The sequence below is a fragment of the Chelmon rostratus genome, chromosome 6, assembly GCF_017976325.1.
Source record: "Chelmon rostratus isolate fCheRos1 chromosome 6, fCheRos1.pri, whole genome shotgun sequence".
Classification (NCBI taxonomy): Eukaryota; Metazoa; Chordata; class Actinopteri; order Chaetodontiformes; family Chaetodontidae; genus Chelmon; species Chelmon rostratus.
This window is the reverse complement of record NC_055663.1, coordinates 13996433-14018798: the sequence shown is the minus strand read 5'-3', so window position 1 is coordinate 14018798 and position 22366 is coordinate 13996433. Positions and strand designations below refer to the sequence as shown.

General features: G+C 43.3%; 1 protein-coding gene across 6 annotated transcripts in view; it reads left to right on the top strand.

Annotated features, from left to right (window-relative positions):
• The window catches only part of frmd4a (FERM domain containing 4A), a 58042-nt gene that overhangs the window by 30543 nt on the left and 5133 nt on the right, over positions 1 to 22366 (top strand). For 2 of the 6 annotated variants that reach the window (XM_041938809.1, XM_041938814.1), the window contains exons 4-22: positions 728 to 820; positions 3699 to 3783; positions 5925 to 5981; positions 6767 to 6789; positions 8857 to 8940; positions 9057 to 9122; positions 9228 to 9285; positions 9508 to 9594; positions 14235 to 14311; positions 15245 to 15383; positions 16291 to 16432; positions 18070 to 18203; positions 18303 to 18425; positions 19834 to 20065; positions 20270 to 20326; positions 20454 to 20691; positions 20878 to 21036; positions 21293 to 21625; positions 21724 to 22307. In XM_041938809.1, the coding sequence (XP_041794743.1) occupies positions 728 to 820; positions 3699 to 3783; positions 5925 to 5981; positions 6767 to 6789; positions 8857 to 8940; positions 9057 to 9122; positions 9228 to 9285; positions 9508 to 9594; positions 14235 to 14311; positions 15245 to 15383; positions 16291 to 16432; positions 18070 to 18203; positions 18303 to 18425; positions 19834 to 20065; positions 20270 to 20326; positions 20454 to 20691; positions 20878 to 21036; positions 21293 to 21625; positions 21724 to 22307 (2771 nt within the window). Of the gene's footprint in view, positions 1 to 727; positions 821 to 3698; positions 3784 to 5924; positions 5982 to 6766; positions 6790 to 8856; positions 8941 to 9056; positions 9123 to 9227; positions 9286 to 9507; positions 9595 to 13705; positions 13986 to 14234; positions 14312 to 15241; positions 15384 to 16290; positions 16433 to 18069; positions 18204 to 18302; positions 18426 to 19833; positions 20066 to 20269; positions 20327 to 20453; positions 20692 to 20877; positions 21037 to 21292; positions 21626 to 21723; positions 22308 to 22366 lie in introns of those variants that run through there. The other 4 variants (XM_041938808.1, XM_041938811.1, XM_041938810.1 and 1 more) reach the window with 3 other exon arrangements.

The following is a 22366-nucleotide window of genomic DNA, read 5'->3' as shown; positions in this document are numbered from 1 at the left end:
GGGCCCGCAAAAGATCATACGCCTGTGTCTACCAGAAGAACTGTGCTTGAAATGCAAAAATGACATTCAAAGTAGTTATATTGTGTTTGGTGACCTAGAAAGACAGAAGCACCACAGCATAGTCCAGAGCTAGTCATGCAAACATCCAAACGATTTACATACAGGCAAACATTGCCATGGCCTTTTGTTTGTTTTATCTCAAGCGCTCACTGATGTCAAGAAAGGCTGGCCTCTGCTCTATGGCATTTACATGACTGTGACACATACTGTAGCCAGTGTCAGTCCAGTAAAGCAATATCAGCTTTGCAGTCTTAGTCCCCCAGGGCTAATTCTATGATGTGTAGATTTGTTGCTTGTGCCTGGGGAGAGCAGACGCCTCAGCTCTGACCGCTCAGTGGTCAAAGAGGATGTGTGGGGGGGGGCAGAGGGAGAGAGATTTAGAGACAGCGACAGAAGGAGGAAGAGTTTGAGAGAGATGTTGCTCAGTTGCTCAGGAGACCGTGCAGGGTTACCAGGGTGACAAGCTGTCTCTGCAGTTTTTCTCTCTGTTGGAGAGGGAGAGAGAAAAGAGAGGAGAGTCAGGAGAAGTGGGGGGGGGGGCTGGAGGGAAGAAATGGTAACAGGAAAAGAAAAATAGGGAGGTTTAAAGGAGAAAATGTTTAGTTTCTTAGGATGAAGTTTTTGTGTATCCTTATATATTCATTGACTGGTTGTTTTGTCTCATCAGGGGCCATTTTAGCTGGCTGCAGTTAGACCGCAGGGTATTAGAACATGAATTCCCCAAGAAGTCTGGTCCCATTGTCCTCTACTTCTGTGTCCGGTGAGTCTTTCTTCATTAACCAAACTTACACATGCTATGGTCTCTGAGTGGAGATGGTGTTGGAAGATGTGTGTGTGCATGGGAGAGAGAAAAAGATGGAGTGCATGCATCTGCAAGTGGGTTTTTACATGCACACATGCCTTCATGTGGTAATAGGAACAGATTAACAAGGTTAGTTATGACAGGCCCCTATGAAATGGCTTTGACCCAGGTGTTTAACTCCCACCACAGGGCCTCTCAGCCAATCATGAGCCTCTTAGACCTCATCAGTATGCACTGCATGCAAATCCCATCAAATAGCTTTGCGTTAACTACAAAGTGCTCCAAACAAGACGTCAGAATGCTTTCCCATAGAGAGCAGTCTTGTATTACTATACATTTTTATCCCCAAGCAATTTGACAACGACTGTTGCTGAGTTTTTTGTAAATGGTTCACTTGTCAGTGTAATGCTGAACAGGTTAGAGGATATTTTGACGAGGCAACCTATGATGGGGCATTTGCCCTTGCAGTATGCTCTTGCTGTTGCTGTTTTGGAGTAATCTCCTCAATTTAAAGCCAACTCTTGTATGACCTGTTATGACAGGGTTATTAAATCACCCTCCAATCCCACACTTCTCTCTCAGCCCTTTGTACCACTCATACAATGGCCCCACTCTTATATGAAACACTCCTGACTCACATACAGGCACTGGATCAGGTGTGTGTATGTGACTCTGTGTCTCTGTTTGTGTGTGCACTTTTGTGTTTGTGTGTGTGGGGATGTTTTGTCTTCAGTAGGCTGTTAAAAAATAAGAAAAAGGCACCTGACCTGAGAACAGATTTTCTGATCTTTCTTAGCCTCAAATGAAAATGCACAGCCATGGCAGCCCACTGTCTGCCCAAAAAACACACTGTCTCACACACACACACACACACACACACACACACACACACACACAATCACATACACGTACTGAAAGAGAAAGCCAAGACTTTGTGTTGGGTCCAGTGGAGTTCTTTGTCCCCAACATATCTCTATGATGTCATATATACCCCAGGGACCAAGCCTTGGTTAGCAACGTACATAGTAACGTAAGGGCACATTAACTCTGCTAAACAATGTCACTGAGTAGTCATTTCCAGGTTGACATTTATGACACAGCTCAAGTCACGACATAATGACTGCATGGTAAAATCAGATTCTTAGCACATAGGCCTATTGTTCATTTTATTTACTGAACAATGGTGCCATTGTACAATACAACACTGATACTATCAAAAGATATACAGATATATATTTGGCTGCTATTACTGCATTATTTCAGTCAAGTTGCATTTCATCTGTATTTCCTAACAGCTATAAAACCATATAAAATAACTGTGTGTGTGTAGGGGTGATCAGGGTGAGGGTCACAGTGTGTGTATTTACATCGACTAATAGGCGTTTGTGGATGTGGTCGTGCTACTGTGACATTGTGAACTTTGACACCATTTTGAGTCTTCACCCCCAACCCCTCCCCCATTTCAGTCCAATCTCTAAACTCAATCTCTCCAAATGTCACACTGACATCACCCCCTTCTCTCACACACACAGACACACACTTTCCACGCTATCTCTTAGATGCACATGCACACCCACACATATATGCAGATTCAGGATTCAAATGGAACAACTATCAGCCCAAATGTCAGGCCTGAATCCATTATCAATCTGAGCAGCCTGCTTTCACAAGCACGCTATAAGGTTTTCTATGTGTGTTTATGTGTATGTGAGTGTGTGTGTGTCTCTGTGCAGGTGCATGCATGTCATGTATTTGCATGCTCATGTTGTATTCGTGTGATTTGTGTGTTCCCAATAAATGCTAGGCAGATGCCCACCTCCTGCTGATTCAGTGGGTGCCTTTTTGCATGCTTGCTGATGTGCTGACAGTGTGTGCATGTCTCATCAACACTGTGGCTTTAATTAAATGTTCACACTGAATATTGACAAGGCTCCTCTCATTCTCTCTTGCAGCTCAATGGGTAACGCGATTTAAGCCCTCCAATATTGATCCTCCTACAATTCCTCTCACTCAATACCTACACACTCATAAGCACACAAATCAACACATTCATGTATGTTCATAGGGACATGATCCTAGGTCACATTTTACATACTTGTAGGGTTATATCAGGTCATTGACACAACTGAAGGTGTTTAACATGTTATATTTTGATGTACCTTTCCACCAGAGAGGAGCTAACAATGAGTAGCTTCCTAGTGTACCATTGTAGCTCCCCTCTGGCTCTGCATGCATTCATGAGCTAAATTTAGAATGCATTATTATGTTAGTTCCCTCCTCACCACTGTGCCAGAAGTGGGTTACTGTGCTTCTCTCTCCAGTGTGTGAGAGTGTGTGTGTGTGTGTGTGTCTGTGTAAGTACTGTATGTGCATGTGGAATCGCTACACACTGCTGATGATGCAGAGAAGCAGACAATGTGTATAGTGCATCATGTGCACATTCAATCTGTGTGTGTGTGTGTGTGTGTGTGTGTGTGTGTTCAGATTTTGGAATGTGCTCACACTCGCAAACTAATAATGGATCATTGCCAGCCACCGTGGTGAGAGAGAGAATTGGTTGTAGGGGGAGTGAAAGGACGTTGGTATACACGGTCAGCCTTTGGTATCGTGTGCCCCCCTCTGGTCTCTTTGGTCATTGCACCATATCTGTCAGATCTGCATAATGCTACTACCTCAGCCTGCACGTTTGACTGGTCCTTTTATGTGATTTGTTTGTCACTTTTGTTTTTGAAGCAAATAAATCACTAACCCCTCTGAGCTCTATAGGATTAAAGGTCAACTTATTGTTACATTTTTGGCTGGACGTGTATTGAAAGTGTGCCTTTTATGTTTTCAGGTTCTACATAGAGAGTATATCCTACCTGAAGGACAATGCCACCATTGAGCTGTTTTTCCTTAATGCCAAGTCCATCATTTACAAGGTAAATTCATTATTTTGTAGCCATAATGCATATTCCTAAAACTGATAGAGGACAGATGTGTTTACCCTGAAATGCTGTAGATGGTGTGAAGGTTTTCTTGTGGACTTAAAGATGTTTGCCGGTAGAAGGTGGAGGTGTTCAGTGGGTATATTTCAAATAAGAATGATGTCGAGTATAGTGCTTTATGTTTTTAAAAGCATGCCACTTCGTTAAGCCATTTTTGGTTCTAAATGAAGAGACACTACAAGAGGCCAGCTTGGACTTTGGGGCTCCACACTGATTTGGCGAAGCAGAAAATGTGAACCATTTGCATCAGCTGTTACCCATCATGTTATGTGCTGCACCACACTCCAGCAACTATAATTTGACACATTTACTGCCATCTGTCAGTGCTGAAGCACATTGATTTTGTTTTTTTAAATGGAATTTGAAATGTGGCCTTTAGATAAGCAATGATAGCAAGTTCAATTTTGTATATTTGGTGCTTTGACTTGGTTTCAATTGACCCCAATTAGAAAGGGCCATTAGGCATGTTTGCTGAGTAAGTGACGGGAGAGTTTTATTCAGTTAACTGGTTCACTTTTGAGAAACACTGTAGTTACCAACTCACTTATGCAAGACACCAGTGTCAAGCAGTTATTTGTCATATCCAGAAGAGGGCGTATGTGTCCTGGAAGGCAAATCCCAGTAGAAATCCCAGTCAAAGCCGTGTAGAAAACAGTGATAATGTCATAAGAGCCACTACTGGCAGCGATTGTAAACTTCACCAGAACAAAATCCAACAGATTTAGATATAATGTGTTATTCATAAATGAGCATAGAACCGGCACTTCTTAGCTGTAATGTTTGAAGTTTTGAATGGGTCAAAAGTTTGTCGAATACTTCATAGTTTGTATGTACGAGTTAAAACAGGTGCTTTCGTGGCTCAAATAATAAAGTGAATCTAAGTTTACATCAGAGGCTTAAGGTTGTATACTTTAAGCCCTGTTGTTACAGACACTGAAACTTGAATGAACAGAAGGTTTCTGATTCAGTCCCACCAGTAGCTTGGTTAAAATACCCCTGCGTTATTTTATTTTTTTCATCAATATCATTAAAGATAAGTCACTCTGATATAAAAAATAAACTAAACATTAGTGTTACAAATAATCTTCCCATCAGCTGCAACAATAGGTGACCATGACAGCCCCATGGAGGGAAAGAAGCAAAAAGAAATATCAAAAAATGTGCAAGTTAAGAAGTATCACATAGTATTTTTAGAAAAAATGTTACATGTACATAGTAGATGAAATATAATAGATCAAGATATATTTTCACCTTCTGTGGTCAATGTTTGTATGAGTAGTGAGAAACAGTTTCTGCTATGCTGTGGGAACACATACAGTACAATAACACACAGTATATTTGAAGCCACGCTGGGTGGTACACCCAGGGTTGGTTTGTTCTGTCTAGTGTTTCATCCTGGCTGTCTGATCTCCCAACCAATCAAGAGGCGGCTTGTAAAGGGAACATTCCTGGCATGCTTGACCCACTACTCACTACCCACTAACCCTTATCCTTCTCCCTCTCGATGCATACATAGCCATCCTGTGTATATGTCCATGGTTGGTGAATACACACAAACCCTCTCTAATTATCATACAGTTAAAGAAACAATTACAATGCAGCCCCATATCTCAAAAGCACCTCTCTGCCTCCTTCCTTCTCCACCTCCGCTCTTTCCTGTTCTCCATTCTTCTATCTGTTCCCCAGAAATATCCATACGTCCTCAAGTAAATTAAAAATAATAATTATATAATTTTAAAAAACTGCATTGGAAAATCTACCAAATAATCAGTAAGCAGAGCATCCATGTCCAAACAACCTCTCCCAACCCCCTTCACTTTGCCTCTAATCTCTCACCTCCATCCACATGAAGAGGTCATGAAATTAGAGAAGGGAGAGCAAAAAATGGAGGGGGAGTAGTGGTGAGATGAAAGGAACTAGTATCTTGGATAAATGGATGATGATCTGAGGCACGTCGTTTCTACTCCCAACATCGGCACAGTGTGTGTTTCATTTATTTTATTTGTTTCCAGCTGTAGGAAAATGTGATTTTCATGGGGCCTGTCCTCTCTTTCTCTTTTCTCTTCTTCCTGCAGGAGCTTATTGAAGTGGACAGTGACGTTGTCTTCGAACTGGCGTCCTATATTCTACAAGTAAGATAAAGCGTTTTTGTTTATGTGTTTATGTGTGGGTGTGGATTTTTTGTCTGGATACTGTATCTGTTTTTCACCATTAGCACATGTAGCCACACACCAGTTATTCCAGGGGCCTGTAGCTCTGCAATGAAACGTTGTCTTCCAAAATGTCTCCACCAGCCTTTGATCCTAATTGATGATGATTAAACTCATATTATCTACTGTGGTCATAATTGTGGATGATTAAACTCACATTATCTTATTCAGTAATCAATCTGCCAGTAATCTGCAATTGCTCTGGGAGGTTTTAAATGCTAATAACCTCAATGGTCTTTGTTGGTAGCAAAGTTCTTGGCTACCAGCTAAATTGTCAGTGCAGTCAGTCAGTGCTAATATAACACAGAGCAGAAGGGAAACTTTATGCCACAAATTCTCCTCAACTCCAGCCCTTTTCCCTCTCCTGTCCCTTTCTCAGAGTAGGTCAGTCCATTAACTGTGATGCTGCAAGGTCATGTTACACATTGACTGGGCTGAGTGGTTTGTCTGCGCCCGAGTGTGTGTGTGTGTGTGTGTGTGTGTGTGTGTGTGTGTGTGTGTGTGTACCCTGTATGCAGGTGCAGATGTACAGTATCAGGTATCTGCTCTGTAGGCCTTCATAGGTTTCTGCAGATGGAGGTTTAATGTTTCTATCTGATTCTAGCACAGCAGGCCTGACTGCACATTCACTTATGCAAATAGAACATAAATAAGCATTTAATGGTCACTGCTCAGTGTTCACTACTTTTTCCCTCTATGTTCCACAGGAGGCTAAAGGTGATTTCACCAGGTAAGCACACCAGTAACTTGCAAGGAAATGTATGTTGTAGCTAGGGGTGGTATGGAGTTGATTAAGCGGGACGGTGCTACAGTTTGTTAAAATAAACACATTAGGCACCTTCCCTTTGGTTAAGTTACCTCTACATCTCTTCATCTCCAATTTTTATATCACAAATTCTAAGTTTCTGCCCAAATGACAGGGCTGTTTGGCTTAATGCATGTTGATTCAGAAGGGAAGGGCACAAACCAAGACACAACAGAAGTGATATCAGTGGTCTGTCTGCTCCTCTGCTCTCCTGCGCAGTGAGCTGCATCTTTGAGAACTGTCTTTGTTTTACACCCCCCCCCCCTCTTTCTTTCCTCCATCCCTGTTCCACTTTGGTTCACTCTTTTCAACCTGTGCTGCCACTTATAAGAAAAGCATGGATTACATGTATCTGTGTCTGTGTCAATGTGTGTGTAATCAAAGGCAGAAGTACTTCAGTGTGAGTGACTTCCTTCCAATTTAAGATAGGCCCCCCTTTGGGACATGACATATTTCCTGATACACAAAAGAAAATGTAAAGAAAAACGCTATTGACAACTTCAATTCAAACATAGTGTTTAAACTCACATTATTTAAACCTTACAGCTATGGAGTTTTCCAGTCATGTACGTGTTTCATGTGAGCGACGTTGCACATGTGGCTCTTCGGATGCACATCTGTGTGATGTTATCGAAATCTATGTCATACCTCATCCAATCATCTCTTTGTTGTAGCACTGATAACAGGCTACAGCAGCCGACACCTCTGACCTCATTTCCGCCTGTGAAAGGAGTAAATAAACACAATGTCCTGCAGAGGGCTGGAATGTGACACACTCAGGAGACATTCCTTTCACCCTCCTCCCCCTAACGCCTTCCTCCCACACACATAACTTCCATCTCTAAAAGTTCTGTAGACCCTGCCCTCTCTCCATAATCATACACTATACCCTCTCTTCCATATTACGTTTCATTATATCTCTCATTGCTGCTCTTCTAAGAAAACCCATTATAGCGATTAATTTATTGACTTTAGGTGTCATTTTTCTAAAACATGTGAAATCATTTTCCTTTCTTAAATACAAATCTATTTAGGCAATAAGCCTTATGAGTCTTATTCTGTTTGCCTTCTTTCAATCATGTTACTGGAATTTTAAAAGTCTTAAAACAAGTGAATTTGAGTTGGAAACTAGAATTTCAGTATTCATTTAAAGCTATTTTGAGAAAAATAAGATTTTGTGAGACTGTGTGACTGTGTGCCTTGTAAAGATGAACGTGTCATAATGTCATGGGGCACCCGTTGTATTTGTTCAAACTGAGTTCTTGCCTGCTCTTTCTTCATCTTCAAAGTTGTGCACACAACCACATAAAGAGTACTTAATAAGTAGTTACTTGAATGGACATCAACCAATCCAGACACACAGCTGCGTTGACACATTGAAGAACAGCCGGACATGGTAGATGGGATCTCTTCCAGGGCTTTAGCTCATAGGTTGTCATGTTCCCAGGGCTTTCCCCAATCCTCTGGGGCCTTAGCTGAGGCTGGAGAGAGACTGGGAGATTAGAGTCGGGTATTAAGACCTCCTGCCACTGGAGGTCTGAAAACTGAGTTGGGGGCCAGGTCTCTTTGGCTCTCTGCATGGTTCCCTGTGTCATTTACTCTGTCTTTATCATTATCTTTTCCTCCTCCATCCCTGTTTTTAATCTCCTTTTACCTCACTTTGTTTATTTTCCTGTTTGCGTCTCTGTTTCTGTCCCTCTCTTCTCTCCCAACTGTCAGTGTCCCTGCAGCTGTTCTGAGACAGACAGCGCCCTTCGTCTGAAATAGAATCGCATCTAGGCCATCGGTGTTTAGTCCACTCTCTCTCCTCTCTCTGACTAAACATACTTCCTTTCCCACAATTTTTCCAAAATTAAAATTTAATTTCTAAGTCTGTTCTGGGAAATACTCATATATTTCAAGTGTTTTTGAATGAAACTGTTAGGCTTACAGCAGAAAATGATTGTTCTTGCAGAGTACTGTTGACCATGTCTTGTGGTTTCTCCCTCCCAGTAATGATGCAACCAGGTCTGACCTAAAAAAGCTGCCTGCTCTGCCCACCCAGGCCCTAAAGGAGCACCCATCTCTTGCCTACTGGTGAGAGACTAGTCAGTTATCCAGAACACCACCACAACATTATGCAATCTCTCCTATTATTATTGTTCCCCTTCTTGATAAATTACTTTTTCTTTCTTTATTGTACTGTCTTATAGTGAAGAGAGGGTCATAGAGCATTACAAGAAGCTCAGTGGGCAGTCCAGGGGGCAAGCTATTGTAAAGTAAGTGTGTACGTTTGTGTGTGTGTGTTGCTGGTAATGTTTGTCTACTGTATGGAAGGCTGTGTTCTATGTAACCCTTACATATCTGTCTTCTGTTCCTCACAGTTATATGAGCATTGTAGAGTCTCTGCCCACATATGGAGTACATTACTATGCTGTAAAGGTACAGTTTTACTACTCTGCCTTTTCTTTTTTTCACACACACACACATGCACCACACACATTTTTGTTCACTCTGGACTTGCAAGAAGGCAGCTTGGCATTGGCGATATGGTGGCGCTTAAAGCTATGTGTAGTTTGCTCTCCTTTTCTTTCTCTCTCTGTCAATCCCATACACATACACAACCTTTCCTGATGTTTGTGTGTGTGTGTGTGTGTGTTCTAGGACAAGCAGGGGATCCCGTGGTGGTTGGGTCTGAGCTATAAAGGCATCTTTCAGTATGACCACCAGGACAAAGTCAAACCCAGGAAGGTGAGATGATGCCCACTCTGATCTGTCTGCACCACAAACTAAACTGTCCATGGCACAGCCTTCAGTCTGTCATTGTTCAACTTCCAAAACTACAAAATATTGTGATTTAAGTTTTAACACACTATTCTTTATCTGTGTAAAATGTATGACCTCCAAGATATCATTTCATTTTTGCCACCTGATTCTTACACCATGTTTTTTAAAGAACAGTGGGAAGTCAATATACATGAGGTGTTACTTTAGAAGGAAACGTCTTCTCTCTATCTTTCTGTGCTTGTTTCCATGGTCACCACTGTCCATTCTTTCCATTCAGTGAGTCAGGATATTGTGTTTGGAAGAGTACTAACAATGCTGTACAAATACAACTGTCTGGAGACGTCCAGTCTTGGAATGTTTTGCATCCGTCCTGCTTTTATTTCTGCCTCTCTGTGAATGGCGTCCTCCTCCGAGTCGATACACCCAGTGGGTCGTCTGCAAGAGTCTTTCTTACATCACCTCTGACCCCCCAGTCGTGTTTAGAGCTTTGATCCCTGCCATTCACCCATGTCTCATAGGGTGTTAATGGGGTTGACAGCATCCCTGCATACTGCCTGACCACCACGATGCTCACACACACGCACACTGACACTCTGTTACTCATAAACACACGCACACACTAATGAATGTTTACACCTACACACACACAGGAATTAGACTGAACTCTGAACTCACCACCCTGATGAATACTTCCTGTCTGCCACAGCTTTCCTGTTTACCACTAGCATTGTGCTCTGTGTGTGTGCGTGGTTATGTGTACGTCTTGATTAGTGCATTCCAGTCTAAATGACTGTCTCACCACTGAGCCCCATCCCTGCCTCATTCCCAGTTACTCCAAATCTTATGGCTGCTTAGGTGTTAAATCGGCATAGTGATGAAAAAAATTACTCTCATATCTCACAGCCACAAAAATGCCCAAACGTGCTGTGAAACCTGTGAAAAGGTCACAAGCTGTGGTTTTTACTATACAGTGTATAGTACACTATACAGTGTACAACTGTATATGCATGTTGGTTGACAGAGTGATCAATAGCTCAATAAGTTTTATTTTTTTCTGAGGTAAATACCACAAGAAATAAGAAGAAGAGGGTATTTTAGAGAGAGATGGAGCGAAGAAAGAGTTAATAGCGTTCCCACACAAGAGACTTATCAAGCATTCAGCTACCATAGCAACAGTCAGTGTGAGTCAGTGGTCTGTTAAGCTTCAGTACTGACCTCCTCACTTTCTTCCCCCGTCTCCCTCTCTGTCTCTGTCTCTGTCTCTCTCTCTCTCTCTCTCACACACACACACACATATTGGGCATATGTGTAGTCTAAGGAGTTTGACCCAACAGAGATTTGGCATGTCTTGTTAATGCAACATCACAAGACTAGCTAAATCCCAACAAACACAGTAAAGTGGGTTTTTTTTCATTAATGTGGCAGACAAAAGAGGTGGTGCTCAGTTCCAAAGCTGTTTACTGTTTCACAGGAAGACACACTCACAGAGGTTATTAGGAGCGTTCCATGTTATGTCAGTAATGAGACTCATTGCTATTACAACTAACGGAAGGAAGAGCAGTTGATTTGGTGATTAGTCAATCAGCTGGCCAGTCCAGTACCAGTAACCACTGACTCAGAGTGAAATCACTAGTTTGTCACTGCTCAGGTTTTCAGTACAGTGACTCAGTAAGGTGGAGGCAGAACACCAATAATGAGCCATTTTTGGCCAATTACCATCTTTGTAACAGTAAAAATTATTTATGTTCTCAACAAAAACCTTTCTTAGTCATTAATAAGAGACTAAGTGGCTTCATGTTGTGCTATACAATAGGTGTGTGTACTGGAGGCAGTTATGTTTAATTAGTTAGTCTTTTTACTAGGGGAGATCCTGTTGTTTCTAAATGCAGACCATTTACCGCACCCTCCATGTTAATTTGAGGATGTTAAAATACTTTTCCCCCTCTGCTTACTGCAGGTCACATGCACACACGCTCACACATACAGTCTTCACAGACAGAGGTTTACAACTGAACCACACACCATACTAATGCCTCGTTAGTGTGTTCTGACTCATTAAGGCAGAGATTATAGGGTCTGTGTGTTGACTGCCTAACTCACTGAGTGACTTAAAGCTAACATGGAAACGCTTCTGTCAACACCTTGAAGAAGCCGCAAGAAGTTTCAATGAAACACAGCAAACTATGGTTTCAATTAAAGTCATCTCGCATGCGTTTCACTGCATATTGATCTTTTTTTTCTGCAGTGGACTGAGAGTACACACCCACTGACTTCAGTCAGCTTCTGTCTGTGTTTCATTTAGAGTAAACAGGCATATGCAGCCTGTTCTGATTAGTTTTTCCATAAATGTCATGCCTCCAAAACACCACAACCAAAACATAAACAACAGGAAGTGCCCCCAGAGTGTATCTGCATCTCCATGACAACTGGTGGATATAGTATTACGCACCGGAGCCCCACCCATGAGTGAAACAATAGTCTTTGAGAGCCATGGGCCCCGTTCTAGAAGAGAATATTTGGCCTCACTACAGTTGCACTGGCCTATGCTATTTAAACGTTCTATTCTTCTCATAATCCCTGCGGAGTCTGTTGCTCTGAAGGAAGGCCTTTACACACTATCAGATCTGACCTTTTCATCTGTAATGGATGTGTGTTTGGGTGTTATTATGAAACAGATGTGGGTCTGTGCACATGAGCACCCAAATACTTATAAATAACGACCAGTCACTTCCTCTCCTTGTGTGCGTTTGTGCCATTGTGTGGAACTGTTTTACAGTGAAAATGAAGGGGATTTATAGAGTATGCACATATACATGCACCACCCTCCCCATCCCCCCCTCTGCCTTGACTGAGTTCTCTGTCAGCATGTTTTTTTTGTCAGAAATTCATGTTATTCAGTGTGCCATAAAGACTACAAAAGAATCACAAATGTCTAATTTTAGACTTGAGGGTGACTTCATTCCACCTTGTTGTAAATCATGTGACCACCATATAAATACCCCAAATATATTTAAACACTATTTGCACACTTGCACTTGCACAACCTATGCTGAAGAATCAGAGTTTACTTCTATACTTGCAGCAGCTCTTTCCTGCTGATGTAGAGGACAGCTTTAGTGGTCTCGTGCCTAATCTTATCTCCACAGCCCTGGCCCATATGTAGCCAACACACACACACACACACACACACACACTTACTCACTATCTACCCTTTTGCTATATTCAGCACCATGCTACATTAGCACTTCACACTCCACTGAAAATGCGTGGTACAGCAACAGTTTTGATAAGAGCTGCGATTTTCTTTCTTCATGCTCGTGCACACGCACGCACACACACACACACACACACACACACACACACAAACAGTACATAAATACATACATTAGGTCGTTTACATACTTTTTCATAATATTTCTCCCTATCCTACTCTTTCCTCCCTCTCATCCCTCTGTCCATTGTTTTCCCAGGCTGTTAAAATTCCTGGCCTGTGACCTGTTTCTTCCTTAGCTCCCTTTGTCCTCTTTTCCTCCCTTACCCTGCCATACCCGGGTCTTCTATTTTGTTTCTTTTCTCTTAGGTTTACTTTCTTTACTCATGGTTTGTCATTGTACATCAGAGGTTTGTGTCTGTGTTTGCACGTCTGCTCCAGCTGACAGACGCAGGCCCACTTGTGTTCTGAAATAGCACACACTCTTTCTCTAACAAGAAACAGACTCAGACTTTGCTAATGTGTGTATGTGCGCGCACACAGAGGTCTGACTAAACAAAGCAAGGGCACTTCAATTGCTGGGGCCACCGAAAGCTTCTTTTCCCCCTTCATCACTCCTCCCCTGACCCCTCGTGACATAGACACACATACACACACATGCACACAGACACGCACACTCACACACACACACTTCCCAACCACAGAGCCCAGAGCAGGAAGCACAGTCCTGGAGGGAGGAGGGGTCAGGAGGAGGGGAGGCACTAACGCCCCCTCCTCCACAACCCTCCCAGCAAAACCACAGGAGAGGAGGAAACTTAACTGTACACACTTTCTGTCCACCAACACACACATGCACATGCCTACAGATGGTGAACACCAACCAACTCGTAACGTTCTGTTCCCTGGCGTCTGGGAGGATTTAAGATACACACATGCTGTGGAGTACGTCTTGAGGGAAACTTTCTCGCCCAGCTGGCTTTGGCTGCATTTAAAGAGGAGCTGATGGTTCATAAAAGGGACGGAAAAGAGAGAAAAAAAAGAGAAAAGCAGAGCAGAGGAAAGAAAGCCTCCTCCCTCTCTGAAACTGTCTTTCTCCAAAGTGAGGTCATCCAGCGAAGGGATCCACTGTGGACAAGACCGCCCGGTCTGTACCTGATCAGCTCCAGACTTGGTTCTCTTCTCTCCCTCCACCTCCTTCTCTGTTCCTAACGCATTCTCTTCCTCAGCTTCTTCTCCATTTTTCTCCTCCTCTTCCTCATCTTCTCTAAAAACAAATTGGAACATAGAGAGAAGAGAGGATTGAAGATTTGATTGAATGCTGTGTGGATTTTAATGTGAAACCGTGTTTTTGTGTGAGCAGCCCTGAAGATTGTGTGTTTCTCCTAAACCTCAGGTGTTTCAATGGCGTCAGTTGGAGAATCTCTACTTCAGAGAGAAGAAGTTTTCAGTAGAAGTTCATGACCCCAGGAGGTAAATTTATATCATAATTTTAAGCTGACGTCATCTTGCTACAGTGCTTTTGTTGGAAGAGTTTGATTATCTGTGTTTTTAAAAAGGCAATTGAGTGTGGAATTGCATGATAAACTCTGCTCTTCATTGATTTGATGACCATTATCTCATACCAGTTAGTGACTGAATGTTATCACTGCTGAATTTTCTCCAGCTAATATTTGGAAGTGGTAGAATTTTCCTCAGTCATGGTCACCCTCCAGTAGCTTCTACTGTAAGTTACTACTGTGCCATATGTGATTGCGTTAAGATTCATACTACATGTGGTGCAGTCCAGGAAGGGAGAGATTGGAATCTAATTCAGTAATGGTTGCAGCATTTGTCTTGGCAATAGAGCGAGATATTGGGGATGTCCCGGTGGAACCTGACACAGATTAATAGGCTGATTATTAACACACTTGTGCAGCTGCATGCATGCACAAATGCATGTGCTCTCTCACAGACACACAGGGTGAACCCTTGACAGTTGACCACAGAAAGATAGATGGCTGCGCGATAGCTGTTTTGTGGAGGAAGTGACCTCTCTTCTGTTTATTTAACATGGCTATATATGTGGAGTGTTATTCTACTGACAGAGAGAGGGAGGGAATGGGAGAAAGAAGAGACAGACAGGGTGAAACAGAGAGCAGTGGTGTTTTCTTTTAAGGAAGCTGTCATTAGGGTGAGCTGGTCAGCTACAGATGTGTGTTTAAAAAAGGGTGAGTCAACAATGGGGAACAACGTGTGTGGCTATGCAAAAAAATGTCTCTTATCAGGTTTGCTCTCTGAAGCCTCTAATATTTTTTGGTGGGTAGGTGGAGTAGTGGCATGGGAGTTTTTTACATTGTTGTAAATATGTAGCCATCTTTTGTATTCAGTGTATATAAGGAGGCCTTGTGTCCGCTCCTACTGTAGGGCGTCTGTGACAAGAAGGACATTTGGTCACAGTGGCATCGCTGTGCACACGTGGTACGCCTGTCCTGCCCTCATCAAGTCCATCTGGGCCATGGCCATCAGCCAACACCAGTTCTACCTGGACCGCAAGCAGAGCAAGGTCAGTCAAGCCCACCAGACACACAACCACACCACAGACCACATACATGATTAGAAATGTACAAGACATCAGCAAGCATGGTCAGTTAGAGCACTGTTTCTCAAGCCTGGTTCTGGAGTAATGAATGGCTGGTTATCAGGCCTCAGCAGAGCCCAGTAACGAGCTGAGCATTTGAATCAGGTGTGTTGGAGCGTGGAAACATTTAAAACATGCAGGGCAGTGGTACTCCAGGATTGAGAAACACTGAGTTAGAGTGCTGCCCTTTTAACTCTGCAATAGAAATGGTCCACCGCTGCTTGCATTGGTATTGCTGAAGTGCCTTCAGAACAGATGCAACCTAAGGAAAAGATTATGCAAATCAATAAACTCTAAAGACTATTGAAATTGTGTCATAAATGTTGAAAAGAAATACAAGAATCAGACATTTTTTCATCAATTTTGAATAAACATACGAAACATATTGAATCCAAAACATTTCTACATTCTGAATGTAGAAATATAGAAAATATTTCTCAACATAACAACCCTATTTGAACTATGTACATTTTTATACCCTATCTGTTTCTCTTAATCTCTCTCTGACATGAACTTTCGATCTGCTTCTCTGCTCCACTGGCACCACTTCACTGCGCCACCACGCGTCGTCACCATGTTTTGCACAGCATGTAACGTAATGATGTCATTAACTTGCGTTAGTAGCGTACAACGTGATAATGTGAAAGACAGAAGCCTTAGCTTTCTGTTGGAAAAAGAAGGAATGCTCTAGCTACTATTGTTTTTGCTATTGATCAATTTAAACAGGATTATACAAACAATGACGTTCAGGGGCCAGTTCGGGTCTGTTTTCGTTCGGTTAAACTGCTTAATGATGTGCTTTGACAAACATTCTCCATTTTTATCGATGCAGTCGAAGATCCATGCAGCACGGAGTTTGAGTGAGATCGCCATAGACCTCACAGAAACAGGAACTCTGAAGACCTCCAAGCTGGCCAACATGGGCAGCAAGGGCAAAATTATAAGTGGCAGTAGTGGCAGTCTGCTCTCCTCAGGTCAGTACATGGTCAGTGCGTGAGTGAGTGTGCTTGAGAGAGAAGAGGGACTATGGGGGAGAGAAAGTTTGATATGTGTCTGTATTTGTCTTTGTGAGTGTCGTTGACAACTGGACAGACAGAAACAGCTGCTTCTGGAAGGAGGCCATTGATTCTGTGCTGAATGTTCTCACAGTGTACACACACACACCCCACAAAGTGTCTTTCTGCATGTATAGAAAACCACTCCCATGTCACAGGCTCATCCTCCAGAGGCCCCTTCCCCCTCTAAATTTAGTGGATGAAGGAATGAAAAGGGCAACAGTTCAACGAAGAACTTTGCCACAGCCTTTAAATTGGTGCATATCCATGTTGAACAAGTAACAAGTGTGCCAGGACGATTTGTAATTAAACAAATTTCTAGTTTAGAGGAAAATTCCTTTTAAATGCTTTGAAGGGAAGCTGGTGCAGTAGTTAAGCTGAAAAGAAACATAAGTACTGTAACCTGACCTATTCACTTATAAGATTCCATGCTGAATCAGTTACAGTTTACAGGAAAGAAGAACATTCTTCTCTTTCAGTAACAATGTCCTGCATGCTGTCCTCATTTTGATCTCTGCATAGCTCATCTTCCTGATCAGCTCTGTTTTTTCCTTAACCTCTCTTTTCTTAGTATAGATACATCTATCTCCCTACCTTCCTCCCTAATCTCTTCCCTTTATCTCTTCATCTATCCATTCCTATTCTCCTAATCCCCCTTTTATCTCCTCTTTGTTCCTCTCAAGTTCCACCCCCTCCCCATACCGTACAGGATGTCTCTGTCTTATCTGTCTGTGTCTTGTCACTTGTCTCCTTGGTGTCAGTGTGTTGATTTCATGATCCACTCCTGACTGAAGGACTTCTCTGCCCAGCAACATAAACATGTCACAGGAGCTGTGATGTCACATTCACACACCTCCCCTCTCCGCCACAGCCAACATGTCTCTGTATGACTGCGAGTGTCCAAATAGCCAGATCTAGATCTTAGGGTTTGTCTGATAAATATGAAACCCCTCACCGCTGCAATTGAGGTGCCACAGAAATATGGCTATTCAGCATCACTAATACACCAAACTGAATATATTTAGCTATAAGAACAGCTGTATGATCACTGCGAGTGTTTGTGCACCTGCAAAACAATAGATGTAGAAACATTGAATTAAAATCTAGTATATCTTATAACAGAGAACCATTTAATGTTTCTTTCTGTCACAGCTGCTTCAGCAATGGTTAGTTTTGTGTTGTGGCTATGTTTCACAGTGAACCACATAGTGTCACAACAGAGAGAACAGAATGGGGGGTGTATGTGTTGTTTTCAACAAGGCATGTTGCAAACAAGACTGGCACCATCTCAGGGCCTCTGAGATTGTGATTGTCACAGACTTTGTCCTAAGCTGCCCCCTTCTTGACACTTACACTCGCACAAACACACCACTGAAACTCAGTTTCCTTATCGAAATCTTCCATTCACTTCCCTGTAAACATCCTGTGAGGCTCACAGGTGCACACACAGTTTTTACCTCCTTTCCACTGTCTGCCTGAAAGAAGTCCACACAAGTCTAAACACACACATGGTCCGGACTCCTGTTCTCATGGTATGTGTTGTCTGTACCCTGCAGGGTCTCAGGAATCAGACAGCTCCCAGACAGCTAAGAAGGATATGCTGGCAGCACTGAGGGCAAGACAGGATGCACTGGAGGAAACATTAAGACAGAGACTAGAGGAACTCAAGAGCATCTGCATCAGAGAAGCGGTATGAGAAAGCACATACAGCACATATTTTGAATTAATATTTTTTAGCTCTTCCTTTGTAACTTAATTAATTTCCTTTCCCCCTTTTCGTCTTTCCTAGGAGCTGACAGGAAAGCTTCCTAAGGAATATCCTCTGGATCCGGGAGAGGAGCCGCCCACAGTGAGACGGAAGATCGGTACCGCCTTTAAACTGGACGAGCAGAAAATCCTTCCGAAGGGAGAGGTAAAGCTCCAACTCCCGGTTCTCTTCAGAAGCACTTTATCATACTCTAAAACAAAGCAGGAGGTCATCTAGTGGTGTCAGTGTGAAACAAATGCTGGATACCACAAGTGCCTGTCGAATTCAGTGCTAGTTAGTCAAGTGTGAATGTCATTTTGACCCAGGTGTTAATGATGATTTATGGACACAGTTATTGATCAGAACTGGTGTTTATACAGTGCAGATCAAGGGTTGTTAACTTTATTTCAAACCAAACACTTAATACATTATGGTTGGGGTGGTGATTGACATGCTGTAATGATAAGTTAACTGATCCCTATGCATGTGTTAAGTCATTAAAGGAAACAGCACAGTAAAAAGCCACAGTCTTGGGGCGTCTTGGACCTTGTGAAAGTAGTTGCACTGCATTTTTGTCTCACTGTCTTTTTGTGCCACTAGTAGATTTTCCAGAGCAGCAGAACCTCTAAAAATAGTCTGGCACCATTTTCGCCTCAGGAAGTGGTGATAGTAGGATTGTGTGCACGCCTTTATGTGTACGAGTGTGTGTGTCTGTGTGTGTGGGTGTGTGTCGCTGAGGTTGTATGCTTTGAAAAGAATCCAGGGACACAATATCACAAAACCGCCTTGCAAGCAGAAAATGTTTCTTATTTTAGACTGAACACCTTAAAGTAACTCACACACGCACATGAACAGAAGCCGCTCAGGCAGGAGTATGAAGGGATTATTAGAGAAAGGGATTCCTCACAACTGAGGTAGTTCAGTAATATGTTGACCCAAGTGAATACATCATCGCTCTGTCTCTCTCTGGAGGCAAGTGAAATCATCTGTGTGTTCTCTGAGTGCACACATAACTATTCAACACTATACTTTACCATACATTGTGGTATCCAGATGCACATTTTGCAGCTCAGTAAACATATATGGAATCTATTTTGCAGCATTACAGTGTGTTTTACTTAGTTCACGTAATAGTCTCTGCTCCACAAATCTCAGGAGAAGTGTAGAGGAGGGGAGGATGGATTGATGGAGAGGTGTTATTATTGGGGGACAGAGTTTCTCAATAGAGAGTATCCAGTGGTGAGAAAATGCAGGGCTGCAGCACAGATAAATGACTTCCGCTGTGTGTTTTCTCTGGCAAGGCTTTGTGTGTGTGTGTGTGTGTGTGTGTGTGTGTGTGTGTGTGTGCGTGCGTGCATGTGTTTGTGTGCATGTGTGTGTGTGTGTGTGTCTAGCCAAATTCGTTGCATGGGAGAGTTACAGTCTGAATACATGTCTGCTAACTAAGCCCTGTTGTTTTTGGATTTTGTGTAGATTTCTGTTGCTAAAACTGAGCAAACCCAGTGTCATTGTGCTTGTGTTACTCAGAATTTGCGCTCATGTTTGTGTGTGTGTGTTTGTGTGCTTATCCCAGGAAGAGGAACTAGAGCGTTTGGAGCGGGAGTTTGCCATTCAGTCCCAGATTACAGAGGCAGCCAGGCGTCTTGCCAGCGATCCTCATGTGAACAGTAAGAAGCTGAAGAAACAGAGGAAGACTTCTTATCTGAACGCACTGAAGAAGCTCCAGGAAATTGAAAACTCTATCAATGAGTACCGTGTCCGCTCTGGCAAGAAGCCTACACAGAGGGCGTCGCTTATCATAGAAGGTACCAATATACTCCTCCTATCTCTTTATTTCTATTAGCTGTCTATTCTATTAGCTCTCTATTAGATGCCACCACACACAGCAGAATTCTTCTTGAGCACTGTTAAGCGTGATGTAGGAGACTTTTAGAAAATATTTAAAGATTTCAGATTGTACTATGTTCCCATCTTAAACCTCTTGTCTTTATCTTTTCCTTGTCTTGTAGAGGCTAATATTGGTTCTGAAGACAGTTCATTATCTGATGCTCTGGTCTTGGATGACGGTGAGTCTATCGTTGACATTACTCCTGAAGGTCCCACTGATAACTTGCTGACACGTTTGGTGTTGAGTCTCATGATAGTAATTTATCTTAATTGCTCTAACTTAATCCAATGATGACTCTATTTCAGATGATTCTCAAGTTACAGGTACCCCCACCTTCTCTCCAGTAGCATCACCTCACAAGGGCCTTCCTCCTCGACCACCATCTCACAGTCGACCCCCTCCACCGCAGTCCCTGGATGGCCTGCGACACCTGCACTACACACGGTCTGACTACGATAAATCTCCCATCAAACCCAAGATGTGGAGTGAATCATCACTGGATGAGCCCTATGAAAAAGTCAAGAAACGCTCCTCTCACTCAAGGTATGAGGTTTGATGTTTATTTTAACTAGGCCTTTCGAATAAAGCTGAGCTACTTCATAGTCATGTATACATCAGCCCAGAATGATTTTAAGCTTTGAACAACCACAAGTAAGTCTAAGGTATTATTTAGTTATCTCAAATTTAATCAGTGTAAATTATGCTTATTTTCCTTGCCTTTTTGTCAAGTCACAGGCGTTTCCCAAGCTCTGGCAGTGCAGAAGCAGGTGGTAGTAACTCTCTGCAGAGCAGCCCCATTAGGAGCCTCCCCCACTGGAATTCTCAGTCCAGCATGCCGTCGACCCCGGACCTAAGGACCAGGACCCCACATTATGTACATTCCACTAGGTCAGTCTTTATACCTTCAGTTGTCAAGACCTTTATCTCTCTGGTAAGATTATATGTGACTAGTGTTTCTGTCTTTCCTGCTACCTTTCCATTTTCCTAAATTAAGAGTAAGAATACTGAAGGTCTTTTCTTGAAAACAACAAAAAAAAATGCATCGGTCCTATATTATTAAATTTAACATTTCATTTGTTAGGTAGATCTGGTCAAGCTCAGCCACTAATTTCACTGTTTTTTTTTGTGATTTTGTATCTTACAGGTCAGTGGACATCAGTCCCACACGTCTGCACAGTCTCGCTCAGCACTTTAGGAACCGCAGCTCAAGCCTTGAGTCCCAGGGCAAACTGTTGGCGTCCGACCCTGACGCACATCCGCACACCCTGGGCACACTGGGCAGCCCAGACTTCTTCCTAGGCCCAGGACGTAGCTCCAATGGCTCTGACCCATTGGATGACTGCTCGTCCTGCACCAGCCAAAGCAGCTCAGAGCACTACTACCCCTCTGGTGGACCCCCCGGCAGCAACCCCAATTACTCTACTCTGGGAGAGGACTCACCCTCCAAAGCCAGGCAGAGGCAGAGGCAGAGGCACAGGTAAGGTGTACACAACTCCTGTCTTGGCAATATGTAAAGACATTAACAGTTCTGTAGTGAGATTGATGTATGTTCTTTGTCCTTTGTTCTGTGTCCAGGTCAGCAGGTCACCTGGGTTCCTCCAACTCCGGCTCCATGCCAAACCTGGCAGCTAAGAACGGCTCTGGTGGAGGCCCAGGTGGAGGTGGTATGGGAGGAGGACACCATGGAGTCTACCTCCACAGCCAGAGCCAGCCGTCGTCCCAATACCGCATCAAGGAGTACCCGCTTTACGTGGAGGGAAGCCCCAACCCTGTGGTGGTGCGTAGCCTGGAGAGCGACCAGGAGGGTCACTACAGCGTGAAGGCCCAGTTCAAGACCTCCAGCTCCTACACGGCCGGGGGACTGTACAAGGAGGCCTGGGGGGGAGAGGAGGGAGGAGAGGGGAGCGGCCGACTCACGCCTTCACGCTCTCAAATCGTACGGACTCCATCACTGGGGCGAGAGGGTGGTGGAGGCGGAGGAGGGGGGAGGGCCGCAGTGTCTGAAGAGCTGCGGTGCTGGTACCAGAGGTCCTCAGGGAGCCTGAAAGAGAGGAGTCACTCACATTCAGGATCTACTTCCTCCGAGACAGGGTCACAGCAAGGCACCCTGGGACACGGTCGAGGGAGTAGAGTAGGGACACTCGCCAAGGGCTCACCAGGTGGGTCTTCTTTTTTTGTTAACATACAAGCAAAAAGTATTAGCCTGTGTTTTAGATAA